The 13,042-nt window shown below is 34.1% G+C and overlaps 2 protein-coding genes across 9 annotated transcripts; one reads left to right on the top strand and one right to left on the bottom strand.

Annotated features, from left to right (window-relative positions):
* Nucleotides 1–14: 14 nt before the first annotated feature.
* LOC110623472 (cytokinin dehydrogenase 6) lies at nucleotides 15–2,803 on the top strand. The gene is made up of 5 exons (XM_021768431.2): nucleotides 15–962; nucleotides 1,242–1,369; nucleotides 1,462–1,719; nucleotides 1,819–2,081; nucleotides 2,168–2,803. Exons 1-5 carry the CDS (start codon nucleotides 110–112, stop codon nucleotides 2,475–2,477), a joined length of 1,812 nt encoding a protein of 603 aa, XP_021624123.1. The 5' UTR covers nucleotides 15–109; the 3' UTR covers nucleotides 2,478–2,803.
* On the bottom strand, nucleotides 2,724–12,687 carry LOC110623473. 8 transcript variants are annotated; one of them, XM_043959894.1, is made up of 5 exons: nucleotides 12,435–12,687; nucleotides 10,970–11,060; nucleotides 8,834–9,005; nucleotides 8,568–8,625; nucleotides 2,724–3,331 (listed from the first exon to the last, which is right to left on the bottom strand). In XM_043959894.1, the coding sequence occupies exon 5, from the start codon at nucleotides 3,325–3,327 to the stop codon at nucleotides 2,962–2,964; it is 366 nt and encodes a 121-aa protein (XP_043815829.1). In that variant the 5' UTR covers nucleotides 3,328–3,331; nucleotides 8,568–8,625; nucleotides 8,834–9,005; nucleotides 10,970–11,060; nucleotides 12,435–12,687; the 3' UTR covers nucleotides 2,724–2,961. The 8 variants fall into 8 exon arrangements, with proteins under 8 accessions (XP_043815829.1, XP_043815827.1, XP_043815828.1 ...); XM_043959892.1 differs by having other exon boundaries at nucleotides 2,724–3,347; nucleotides 12,435–12,686; XM_043959893.1 differs by lacking the exon at nucleotides 8,834–9,005.
* Nucleotides 12,688–13,042: the final 355 nt, after the last annotated feature.

The raw sequence follows: 13,042 nt of genomic DNA on the forward strand, positions 1-13,042 counted from the left end.
AGCAAAAACAAAATCCTTAACATATACACCTTTAAGACAAAAAGTATAGGGCTGGTTCCCATACGGATTCACCACTGAATATCTGGCTTGCTCTTCTGTTTTTTAGACCATGCCGCCTAAACCCTTTGCCTTTAAATTGTCTACTCATCACCTTCCATTCCATAACCTCTTCTCAACCTCTCCTTTTAAGAATCCCTCGGAGAAGAATATTATACACGATCCTCCCTTCCCTTCCCTTCCCTTTCTCTCTCTCTCTCTCTCTCCCACCCTCTGTGTGCGCGCGCTCCTGTTGAGGCAAAAAATGGGGTCGCCACCTTCTGCTTTTTGCAAACAAAAGGCCATTGTATTCCTCAGATTTTTCATGATCTTGTTCTTGTGCTCTATACCTGAGAAACCCGACCTTTGTTCTACCAGCTCCTTTTTCAACTCTACTGCTCTATCTAATAAGAGCTTACCCAACATCCTTTCACTGGAAAAACTGAATCTAGATGGTTACTTCAGCTTTGATAATATTGAACATGCAACTAAAGACTTTGGCAACAGATACCATACCCATCCAGCAGCAGTCCTGTATCCAAAGTCAGTTTCTGATATTGCCTCCACGATAAACTATATTTTCAATATGGGCTCTACTTCAGCGATAACAGTTGCAGCCAGAGGCCATGGTCACTCCCTTCAAGGTCAAGCACAAGCTCATCAAGGGATAGTAATCAACATGGAATCACTTCAGGTTCCAGAGATGCAGATTCAGGTGGGAGAGAAACCTTATGTGGATGTATCAGGGGGCCAGTTGTGGATTAACGTTCTGCATGAAACTCTTAAATATGGACTTGCACCGAAATCTTGGACAGATTACCTTCATCTCACCATAGGGGGGACATTATCAAATGCAGGAATTAGTGGACAGGCATTCCGACATGGACCTCAGATCAACAATGTTTACCAGCTGGAGGTTGTCACAGGTATATCTAGGCATACTCTTGCACAATTTTGCAGACAACGTTGTTCAATATCATAGTACAAAGATATAAAGGTCGTCATATCAGTACAATGGAAAGGGCATTCTAGTATTTTTATCATTTCACTATGAAATGACAACCTTATCCTTACATAACATATAGTGAAAAGCTTCTAAATAAACAGTAGCAAAAAGAACAATAACGAAATCTATCTCACAACCAAGTTCAAATGCAAAGCTAAAACTAGTTAAAGCTGAATCTAATTTGAGGCTTCCAGTGCAGGCAAGGGAGAAGTAATTACCTGTTCAGAGCAGCAGAATGCAGATCTCTTCTATGGTGTTCTTGGAGGACTAGGGCAATTTGGCATAATCACTAGGGCCAGAATTTCTCTTGAACGAGCACCTCAGAAGGTAAACTATATTTTATTTCTCCAGAAGTTTAATAAATAAATATGGGCAGCCAATTCCAAGAACCACTAAAATGGCATCTACAATTTTGACAGGTGAAATGGATGAGAATATTGTATTCCGAGTTCTCCAGATTCTCCAATGACCAAGAACATTTAATGTCTAAGAATTCTTTTGACTATATTGAAGGATTTGTAATAATAAATAGAACAGGTCTCCTCAACAACTGGAGGTCCGCCTTTAGTCCCAAAGACCCACTTCAAGCCAGCCAATTCATTTCAGATGGAAAAACCCTTTATTGTATGGAAATTGCTAAATACTTCAATTCAGAGGAGTCTGACCTTGTGAACCAGGTAATATTTCAAGAGAAGTATCATAGAACTTCTAATAAATCCATCATAATATCCACTTGATCAAAGTCCCTGTTTCTAACTTCTACGCGCTTAATACAGAAAATTGAGAACTTGCTGTCAGAACTAAGTTATATTCCATCAACACTTTTCATGTCAGAAGTTTCTTATGTGGAATTCCTGGATAGAGTACATGTGTCAGAAATAAAGCTCCGAGCAAAAGGTTTATGGGAAGTTCCACACCCATGGCTGAATCTTCTAATCCCCAAAAGCAAAATTTCCGAGTTTGCTCTAGAGGTCTTCGGCAACATTCTTACAGACAGTAGTAATGGTCCCATCCTCATGTACCCAGTCAACAAGGCCAAGTAATTCAATGAAGAAAAAAGAATCAATTTCCTCAACAGGATCCAGAGATACTTATGCTAAACCTAACTTTTCCTTCACGTTGCAGGTGGAACAATCAAACATCTTTAATAACCCCAGGAGAAGATATTTTCTATCTAGTGGCATTCCTATCTTCAGCAGTACCATCTTCCACAGGCAAGGATGGGTTGCAGCACATTTTAATCCACAACCAAAAAGTTCTTGATTTCTGTTCTAAGTCCAATCTTGGAGTTAAGCAATATTTGCCTCATTATGGCACACAAGAAGAATGGCGAGCTCACTTTGGCCCTCAGTGGGAAGTTTTTGTACAGAGGAAATCAACTTATGACCCTTTTGCAATACTAGCTCCTGGTCAAAGAATTTTTAAAAGGCGATAGCCTTCATAAAATTGTAGCTACTCACATTAGCCACAAAACATACAAAGTGCACTGGAGGAATATAGAGCCATGATGCCCAAAACTGTAAATTACTAGAAGTCATCACACATTGTTGAGTTTCCACAACAAGCATTAGCAAGATAAATAATTAGTAGACCATTTGACATTGCTGTTAATTAAGTTGAAAATTTGAAGTATGCAAATGTTGAAAAAGAAACCACGGCATTAACCTTGTAGTAGATGCTTTTAAGCAAGCCATACAGAAAGATATATGTTATCTAATTTCTGTCATTTCAATGGATAAGGGGAAGACAACTATTTGATTCTTAACAGTACGGGATATTGCAAAACCAAAACAGTGACGTTGTGACAATGAAGCCAAACCATATAGTAACATGATGTGCAAAGCACAAGATCTTAAAAGCTAAATAATGCCAGAAAAAGTTGACCGGTAAGAACTCACGACATTAAGAATGAAAACAAGTTATTTTCCATCTGCTGGTTCCTTCCAGCCAAGACCATGTCTGCATATTTCTCCCTGTGGCTCTTCATAGTTTCTGGCATCACGAATAGTTGCTTCAAAGTCTGTTGAATCACTTGCAACAGGAAGAAAGCTACTTATATCATCTCTAGCTCCAAAACCTCCAGCCCGTATGACATCATCAGTAGTTATGGAAGCCTCCATATTTACTTCCCCAGATGTGGCCCCATCAACAGGTACATTTTGGGAAACTATTTTCTCATCCTTCCCCTCAACCATGTTAATGCGTTTGCGATCTCCTGGAGAACTAGGAACTGGTCCTGCAACTTCCTTTGTGTCAGTATGGTGGGACTCCGTTGCTTCCTTCATTTTGCTGTTATCATATGCATCTGGGACACTCAAATCTCAGAATACTGCATGCTGGCTAAGGATTTCAAAGCTTATGCATGAAACATACTAAAAAGGATTTCGAGTTAACTATAGAAGAAATTTAATAAAATAATCGCGCAGACCTTACCAACCATCATAGACAAATTTTAAGTCTTCAAATTTAAGTCTTCATTGTAGAAATATTGCTACTTAAATTCAGTCACGTATGGAAGTGAGTTTATGATGTCTTCTCAGGTAATAGACAAAATCATTGCCCAGCCCCAGTTAAAGAGTATGATCGCTTAAAGTAAAAGCAATACAAAGAAGTCGAAGGAGTTCAAAATCTCAATTAATCTGTGCACTCTCATTTGAGGGGAGACATCTTTCAGAAGATAATTTCAGATACATCTGATTTTGCTTTTCAAGAATTTTGGAGAATTTTAATCTATTCTTGTATTTCACTCTTGATCTTTACAATTGATTTACATGACTATTTATATACAAAGAACTATAACTAAACAAAAAGTAAATAATCAAATAATAACTACAAAGATAATTAAAGATCCTAATTAAATCAAATCAGATCCCTAAAATCAGCAAATAAGTCGACACTCACCTTTAAGTTGGTGTATAGATGTCGCACATGCCCAACTTGCAAATCAGATTATGGTAAATTTTATTGTTAAGCCTTTTAGTAAACACACATCCGCAAGTTCCCCAGTAGAAGTCACATGAACTAACTCAAGACACCGTATTATTTTTTCTTTAATTAAGTGTCGATCAATCTCAATGTGCTTCGTTCGGTCATGTTGGACTGGATTTTGTGCTATACTGATGGCAGCTTTGTTGTTACAATATAAAGTTATCTTGTCTCTCTCGAACAATCTCAGCTCCTTTAATAACTTCTGCAACCATAAGAATTTACACACATCTTGGACCATAACTTTGTATTCTGTTTCAGCACTTGACCGAACAACAATACTTTGTTTTTTCTCTTCCAAGTGATAAGATTCCCTCCCACAATTGTGCAATAGCCAGAGACGTATCTCCTATCATCGAGAAATCCTGCCCAATCTGCATCTGTAAAAGCTTCAATTCGGAAGTGACTATATTTAGAGTAAAGAAGTCCTTTTCCTAAAATAGACTTTAGATATCTCAAGATGCAAAGTACAGTCTGCATATGAGTCTCGCAAGGGTCATGCATAAATTGGCTGGCTAAACTAACAGTATAGACTATATTCGATCGATTGTGTGAGAGATAAATCAACCTCCCTACCAATCTCTGATATCTTCCAATACCCACAAACTCACCAGTTCCCGCTTACATCTTGTGGTTACTTTCAATGGCAAATTTTGCTGCTTTACACCTCAACACACCAGCTTTTTCTGAAAGATTCAGAATATACTTTCTTTAAAAGATGAAGATTCATTTTTCTGATTTAACCACCTCAATACCTAGGAAGTATTGCACTTTTTCTAAATTTTTTATTTCAAATTCTTCAGCCTACAACCCTTTTAGTTGAGCTATTTCCCATTTGTTATCACCTGTTATGACTATATCATCAACATACACAATAAGAGAGATGATCTTATTCTTGTGATGTTTGATAAATCGAGTATGATTAGCATTGCACTGTTGGTAACCAAAGAACATCATGTTGGTTCTACTAAACCTGTCAAACCAAACTCTGGGAGATTATTTTAACCCATATAAAGCCTTTTTTAACCTACACACCTTTCCTTGTGTATTATCATCAACAAGGTTCTACTAAACCTGTCAAACCAAACTCTGGGAGATTATTTTAACCCATATAAAGCCTTTTTTAACCTACACACCTTTCCTTGTGTATTATCATCAACAAACCCAGGAGGAATCTCTATAAACATTTCTTCCTCTAAATCTCCATGGAGGAAAGTATTCTTCACTCTGTTGTAAATCCCAGTCCAAGTTGGTTGCGCAAGATAATAGGATTCTGATTGAGCTCATTTTTGCAACTTAAGCAAATATCTCTTAATAATCCAACTCCATAGATTTGAGTGAATCCTTTAGCAACCAATCTAGCCTTTAACCGTTCAATTGTGCCCTCAGCTTTGTGTTTCAATGTGAACATCCACTTACAGCCAACAAATTTCTTCCCAGATGGGAGAGTAACAAGCTCCTAGATCTCTTTTTTTGCCAATACTTTCATCTCTTCAATCATTGCTTCCTTACATTTAAGATCTGCAAGAACTTCCTTCTAATCCTGTGGAATAGACACAGAAGAAATAGACAAGACAAAAGCTCTGTAAGAGGGAGACAAGGATTCATAAGAAACAGAGTTAGAAATAGGGTGTTTAATATAAAATCTAACCTCTTTTTTTTGTGCAATAGATTTATCTAAGTCATTGGAGCATTCAAGAGTTGGATAACTCACCAGAAGAAGATTCTTGACTCTGAGTAGACTGCACAATGGCTTCTTCTATCTTATCTCTCCTTGAATACCTCCTCAAATCTGATTGTCCAAACGTCCAATTCTCTCTCCCTGATTGGACATCTCCCCTTGTCTATTAGAACTCGAACTCTCTAGCTGAACCATATCATTCAGAATCACAGACTTCGTGATCACCTCTTTTTGCTCATTATTCTCCCCTACAGAGGTGATGGGTGGTACTGAAGTAGAGTTCAATTTCTCAAAAGGTAACATCTATACTGATAAAATATTTTATAGATGGAGGTTGATAACACCTGTATCTCTTCTGTACCAAAAAACACCCAACAAACACATATTTAAGAGTCTTGGGGTCCAACTTTCCCGCCGTCCTAATATAGACAAAGCGAACACACCCAAATACTTTTGGTGAAATAATGTATGAATTCTCCCTTTATAGAATCTCCAAAGAACTCATAAAGTCAAGGGCCTTAGAAGTATTCTATTGATAAGATAAGTAAATACAAGGACTGCATCTCCCCATTATGCTTTGGGTAGGTTCATTGTGAACATAAGATATCGAGTTACCTCTAATAGATGTCTATTTTTCCTTTCAGCAACACCATTTTGAGCACTAATATAAAGACTACTCGTCTGAGGTACTATCCTATTATTCTCTAAATACGCAGAAAAATTACTATCCGTGTATTCTCTTCCCTTGTCAGTTCTCAAAATTTTCACTTTAATATCAAATTAAATACAAATCATCTTATGAAATGATTGAAAATAAAAAAAGAAATCATTTTTAGCTTTAATCAAATAGACTCAGATCACTCAAGTGCAACAATCTTTATAAAGATGACAAACCATAGATTACCAGATAATGAGATAGTTTGAGTAGACCCCCAAATATCAGAATGAATAGTTACAAAAGAAATTTAACTTTTATTATGACTCAAAAGATAGGAGGTTCTAGTGTGCTTAGCATACTCACAAGCATCACAAAATAAAGAACCAAACTGAATTCTAACAAACAAACTAAACAAACTGATAAAGTTTTTCTAAGATAAAAAATGATAAATACCCTATCTGCCTATGACACTATTATTTCCTGATTGACATCTTTATTTTTTTCAAAACAAATTTAAGATATCGGAAAATTTGGATCACCTTTTAACATGTCTAAGCTATTATGCAACCTACTATTGCCAATCCACTTCCTTATGAGAAAATCCTAAATAACACAATGATCAGGAAAAAATTCAATTTTACAGTTAAGAACATTGGTGATAGCACTAACAGATAAAAGGTTGATAGGAAAGCGGAAAACATGAAGGACAAATAATAATTTAATATTGGATGTGCAAATAACAGAACTTATTCCGGATATGAGAATAAAAGAGCCATCAATAATTTTAATACTATCTTTAATTAAAGAAGAAAAATAGTTGAGAAAGCTTTTAAAAGATCGTGTCATGTGTTTATTCGCATTAAAATCAATAATCCATGAAATATTATCAAGAGAGAAAGCATTATCTGATTTTACAAAATTAGATGTGACACCAAAAGACGAAAAAGTGTCAATATGAGACAGAAGGCGCTTGAAACTCTGAATTTCATTAGGAAAAAGGAACTCAACTGCTGTTGTCTCCTTAAAGATCTCCACAATTTCTGCTAAATTAGCTCAAGGTACTTCGTTTTTTCTCATTTGTGTTGTACACCTAAATGTCTTTCATTCATCATTTAATCAGACATCCAACTTCTTAATTATTGGTTGTCTGACCTCTATTTTCCTGGTTATCAAACTACCTTTTACTCGGTAAACTTCTCTTTTTACCTTAATTTCACCTTTTACTCGGTAAACTTCTCTTTTTACCTTAATTTCTTGTACATCTTCCTCCTAAAATAATTGACGGCAAGAACTGTTCATCACACTGTTCCCTGAAGATGAGCTTGCCCACAACGAGAAATCAGAAGCATCAGTGATGACTCTTTATATAGTTCCCCAACTAGCTTCCATCAAGTGATGTGCCCACTCAGCTCTCCTAATTCCGTGTTTGAAATGGAATGCTCGTCTTCCCATACAACTTTGATTGCTAACAGCTGTTTGCATTGGCATAACAAAGATCTTTCTTGCATCTTTATTTCACTCAGCGTGAACTTCTCCAGGGCTCTCATAGATGGATCCTGGGATAACTAGCTGAAATTGAGTTTCAGAGCTGAGCCACATCTACTGACTGATCTGGACCCTCGTGGTCTTTCAGACCACTTTTTTTTATTCTATGAGCACAGCTAAACTCATGACATCCTCAACATCACCAGCCGTTGGATCTTAACTACAGTTGATGTAGAACAAGAACAAATAGTCTAATTTAAATAAATTCTCTAGACAAAATTAATATATACTCTAAATTCTCAGGACTTTATGTAATTGTCAGTAATTGTCACAATGATCAAATCTAATAAATAATAGAAAACCTATTTTCATAGAATTTTTGCAACCCTTACCACAAGGATTAGGGACTCTAATCCCATTCCAATTAGGAATGCTAAACAAACTCTAATTAAGAATTCTAAACCAACTTAAACTAGAAAAGTAATAATAAATCTTTTTTTTTAATCAAAAGTAATAATAAATCTAATAGAAAAATAATACCAATAGAAGTCATAAAAAATAAAGCTTTAAATTTCCTAATTCTACCATAATTCCGAAATTTAATCCTCTTCCAATACTACATCGTTCTCCAGTCTCCACTGATGGAAAAAATCTTGGCTTCAAGTCTACTAGAGTAGAAGGATTGAGAATCAAATTTAAAGAGCATAGAACCTTACCTTCTTCAATGATAGCAAGGAAATTCACACAAAGGAATTCTTTCTTTTCTTCACATCACTAGGAACATCAAAATAAATAAAATCAGATGAAACAACAATTAAATGTCTGTTTTGATTCAGTAAGAACAAAAAAAAAATTGAAAATCTTCACTTTCTAGTCATTCACTTGATTTTATTTTCCTCGATTTCCTTTGCAGTCCCAATATCTAGATTTTGTTCCTTTTCTAGATTAATTTCCTCAGCCTTTATTTAATCAGACATCTAACCTCTTAATCTTGATTGTCCGATCTCCCATCTCCAAGTCATCCATCATTCACTCAGTAGCTTTCTCTGCTTATCCTATCTTCCTTTTACATTACCCCCTAACACTCGTTGAATCAGTAAACTTCACTTCCTATCTTTGGTACATCTTCCACCAAGATAGTTTCAGCTTACCTACTGCTTCGAAGATAAAGTAGAAGTCAGACTATTAAACTTCAATATCCTGGCGCTGTGCTACATAATTTTCCCGAATAATAACTCATTTCTAATTCAAGCTCCTATTAACTTACATTTCCATGAAACAAGTCCCGTTCTAATTAATAAGAATGTACATTTTGTTGAGAATGGTATTACATTACATCTTGCCAGGAGAGGGGAAAGCATAATTTTATTTTCTTTAACTTTGCACCTGCTAACTAAAACGAAAGTCAACACCAAAGTAAAAGGTGCAGAAACTTTAGACGTTGATAATGTATCCTCATGTCTACAGTGATGCATCTAATTTTAATATATTTTTTATATTTCTCAACTAAAAATGCCATAATTAGGAGAAAAGATACTTTCACTTCAAACATAGCAGGTTCTCTATTTCAAGGAGGGAAGAAAAACTAAACTTGTATATTCATATCTGTTTTCTTCCTTGACTGCAATAATAGGATATTAATATCTCCTTCTGTAAAGGTTAAGCATGCAACCAGTGAAAAATGAAATAACATAAAGATCAGTGTTCTTTAAGAGTAATCTCCTCATAGTTGTTCCATTTTTACATGGTGATGCTTATCAAAAAAGAAGGGGACAGTTCAAATGACAATTTGAATGACCTGAATACTTGTCACCAATTTCTCATTCTAACGCAAACATGGGGAAGCAGAGGTGCCATTTGATCACACAGACAAAGTACTAAGAACCATGGTTGCCAAAACGAGATTTAAATCAAGAATCCAAATCTTCATTTCATGAATCGAGAATCGAGAATAGAACTGTAAGATTTGCTCAAGGCTTTCAAAAATCAATTAAACATAATATATAGTCTAAAAATAAGTAAAAAAAAAATCATCATGACATATTTTGATAAACATAAAATTATTATTTATTTAGAAATAATTTTCATAATAGAATAATGTGTATGTATTATGTTATATAATTTTATGTTATAAATTATAAACTTTGGGATTGTAGACATTAACAATAGTTATCATTATACATATACTGAAACTCTCATTTAAATTTGATGAAATAATTAAATAGTAAAAAAAGATAGCATATTAGAATATTATAAATATAAATTGTCATAACAAATATAATTAGTTAAAGTAAATTAACTAAAAAGAAAAAAGAAAAAAATAAAAATGATTGGTGGAAGAAACATAGTTAAACAAAGGTTTTACATACACTAGCAAAAATGAATAAGATCTTAAATGATCTAAATTTTAAAAATATAATAAAATATAACACACTTTATAAATAATTATTTGGATCAACTAAAAATTTAGTCGATTCATATTGATTTACCTTATTCACTATTAATTTTTTTTATTTAATCACAATTCATGCACCCTATAGATTTGAATCATTAGGTTTGAATCTATAGATTTGAATCATTAGGTTTGAATCATTAGGACGTAGAATGGAGTCTGGAGTCAAGAATCGTCAGTCGAGAATCGAGAATTGTCACATTTAAGAGTCACGTTTAAGATTCACTCTATAGATTTGAATCAATTTATTGGAAAATAGATTTTAGATTTGAATTGTAAGATTTGAATAGAGAATCGTACGATTCTAACAACAGTGCTAAGAACATATAGCAGGCTGAGCATAAAAACTTGTACTAATTCATTTTAATTCCCTATATTGTTCAAATTTATTATTGATGAACTAAATCCATCTTCTCAATATTTTAAAGGCAACATGAGCAGCATTTGTCATGTATGGTTGTGAACATAGCTAACCTAAAATGTGGTTTAGAATCTTCCAGTACATTAAACATGTTTACATGCAAAGAACTGCTTTGCAAAAGTTCCAGAATGACTCTTAAGCTTGAAATATGACAACATTTTCTTCTAGCAATGGTGAAAAGGCTCCAAACGATATGAAAGAAGCAGGGAAGTCAAAATTCTAATCGAATAATTTGGCATTAGTACCATGTGAAACTTCACCCGACTTGTTCTCCATTATCCATAAAGATCTTCCACAAATGTCTCTTTTCTAGGCAATAAGACCCTCCACAATCTTCTGCATAACATATTAGAACAGAAACTGGTGTTAAGATTCATTGTACTGCAAACAATCTCACAGTGATAAATACTTCTACCAAACAGAATTGCTGCAAGATGTGGAGCACAAAATGGAATCAACAATTTTAGAAAAAGCCATGCATCACAAGGAACAAGTAAGGAAGACTGTAGCTATCAAAGAGGAGAATACAGTTTTCTTTGACACTGTTAAAGATGAAAAGATATTGAAACATTGCACAATCAAAACAAAAATGGAACTTTGCAGCCTTGAGTGTATCTATTTTCAGGTCCTAATTACTCTAAACATAATTCCACATTTGCAATACACATGATTTTGAAATCGTCCTCTTAAAATAAACATATCTGTACAATTTATTGAAGCAAAGAACTTCCTGGAAAAGACAGAGAAAACTACATGAACTTTCTGTCACCTAACAAGTGAGATATATATATAGACAAATACAGTACAGTATTTTTGCCCTAATTGCAATCCAAAACTAATTTATAGGTTCCAGTTGGAAACAAAATATTGTGCTAAATTGTATTCAGGATTTTTTGAGTGATTAACCCAACACAACTGTTGGCAAAGATGCTTCAACATCTAGAAAGCACTGAATTGGCTAATCTTATTCAGTATTCATAACAAAAAGCTTCTTAGACCCTTAAAGAGTCAAATTCCTCCACTCAAATTACAGTCGTCAATCTGTATGCCACAACTATCACAAACGTATATGAACCTTGAGTAAAACCAAAATGATAAGACAAAACTAGATTTCTTTTCCAAATTGGAAATAAAGAAAGTTACACCTCATGAAAATAAAATCAGCAATTTCTTTTTCCAAATTATCTTTTTCTTTCATTACGCGAACTGAAACTCATAATTTGTCAAGTACACTTTCCTACACAATCAAAATTTATAAGGGGGGAAAACCTACGTTTTAAGACATCCTTGAAAAAGCAAATTAAACGAAGCACATCTGAATTTCAGGAGATTGCTTTGCAAGAACAGATAAGAAAATTATAACAACATTAGACAACACAATAATAAAATACATTTCAATATTCAATATACCAGCAGGAAACAGTCCAAAATAAACTTCACCACTCCGGGAAGGGAGATAAACCAATCCACAGACCTCCGCTATAAGCACAGTACATACATAAAAATGTTTTGCTCAAACTTCAAATTCAACACCAGAAACATTAACATTACACAACTAAACAACTAAAACACAGCAGAAAACAAAAATAAACAATAGATTCAAAACAAAAAAATTCTTCGGTTTTTCCCTGCAGTTTCTCGGTAAGCAAACAAAGCGCGCGCACAATCATGATTTAAGATTGTGAAAGGAGAATTCAAAACTGAAATTACCTGAGAGAGCGAGCGAGTTCAGGTCGTGTTTGCCGACTTTAGTTAAGCTTGAAGCAGTCTTTTGTTCTAGAGAAAGCGACAGCGATACTGAAACGGTGACATTTGAAAAATTCGCGTTTTGTTTGTTTATATAGGGAGGGAATGGCGTCTGAGCATTTAACGTGGACGCTGATTTCGTGAGACACTTGTGTTTGATATTAGAGTTGAGGGAGACAACGTGTTGCGTTGCTGTGACGCTGGAAAGGAGCCTTGAAGCTTGTTTGGTAGTTTAGACAGTTTTGTTTCTTCTATGGTTATTTGATTTAAAATTAACATTATTTTGCATAAATAAATTAAACTTAACGGGATTTTTATATTTTATATTTTATATATATTTAGTGTGACATTTATTTTTATGAAGTAATTATTTTATGAAATTATTTTAAATTAATAAAAAATACAATTTCTTAACAAATTACTATAAAAAAAATATTATATTGGATTAATAGCATTTAATTCAATTTTTTAATTTAGTAATTTACCATTTATTTAGTATGCTTTGTTTAAAAAAATAATAATAAATTTCAAAATAATGAAAAAAAATTCCATTCTTTTTTCTATTTTTACAA

This window comes from Manihot esculenta, chromosome 9 (genome assembly GCF_001659605.2).
Source record: "Manihot esculenta cultivar AM560-2 chromosome 9, M.esculenta_v8, whole genome shotgun sequence".
Taxonomy (NCBI): Eukaryota; Viridiplantae; Streptophyta; class Magnoliopsida; order Malpighiales; family Euphorbiaceae; genus Manihot; species Manihot esculenta.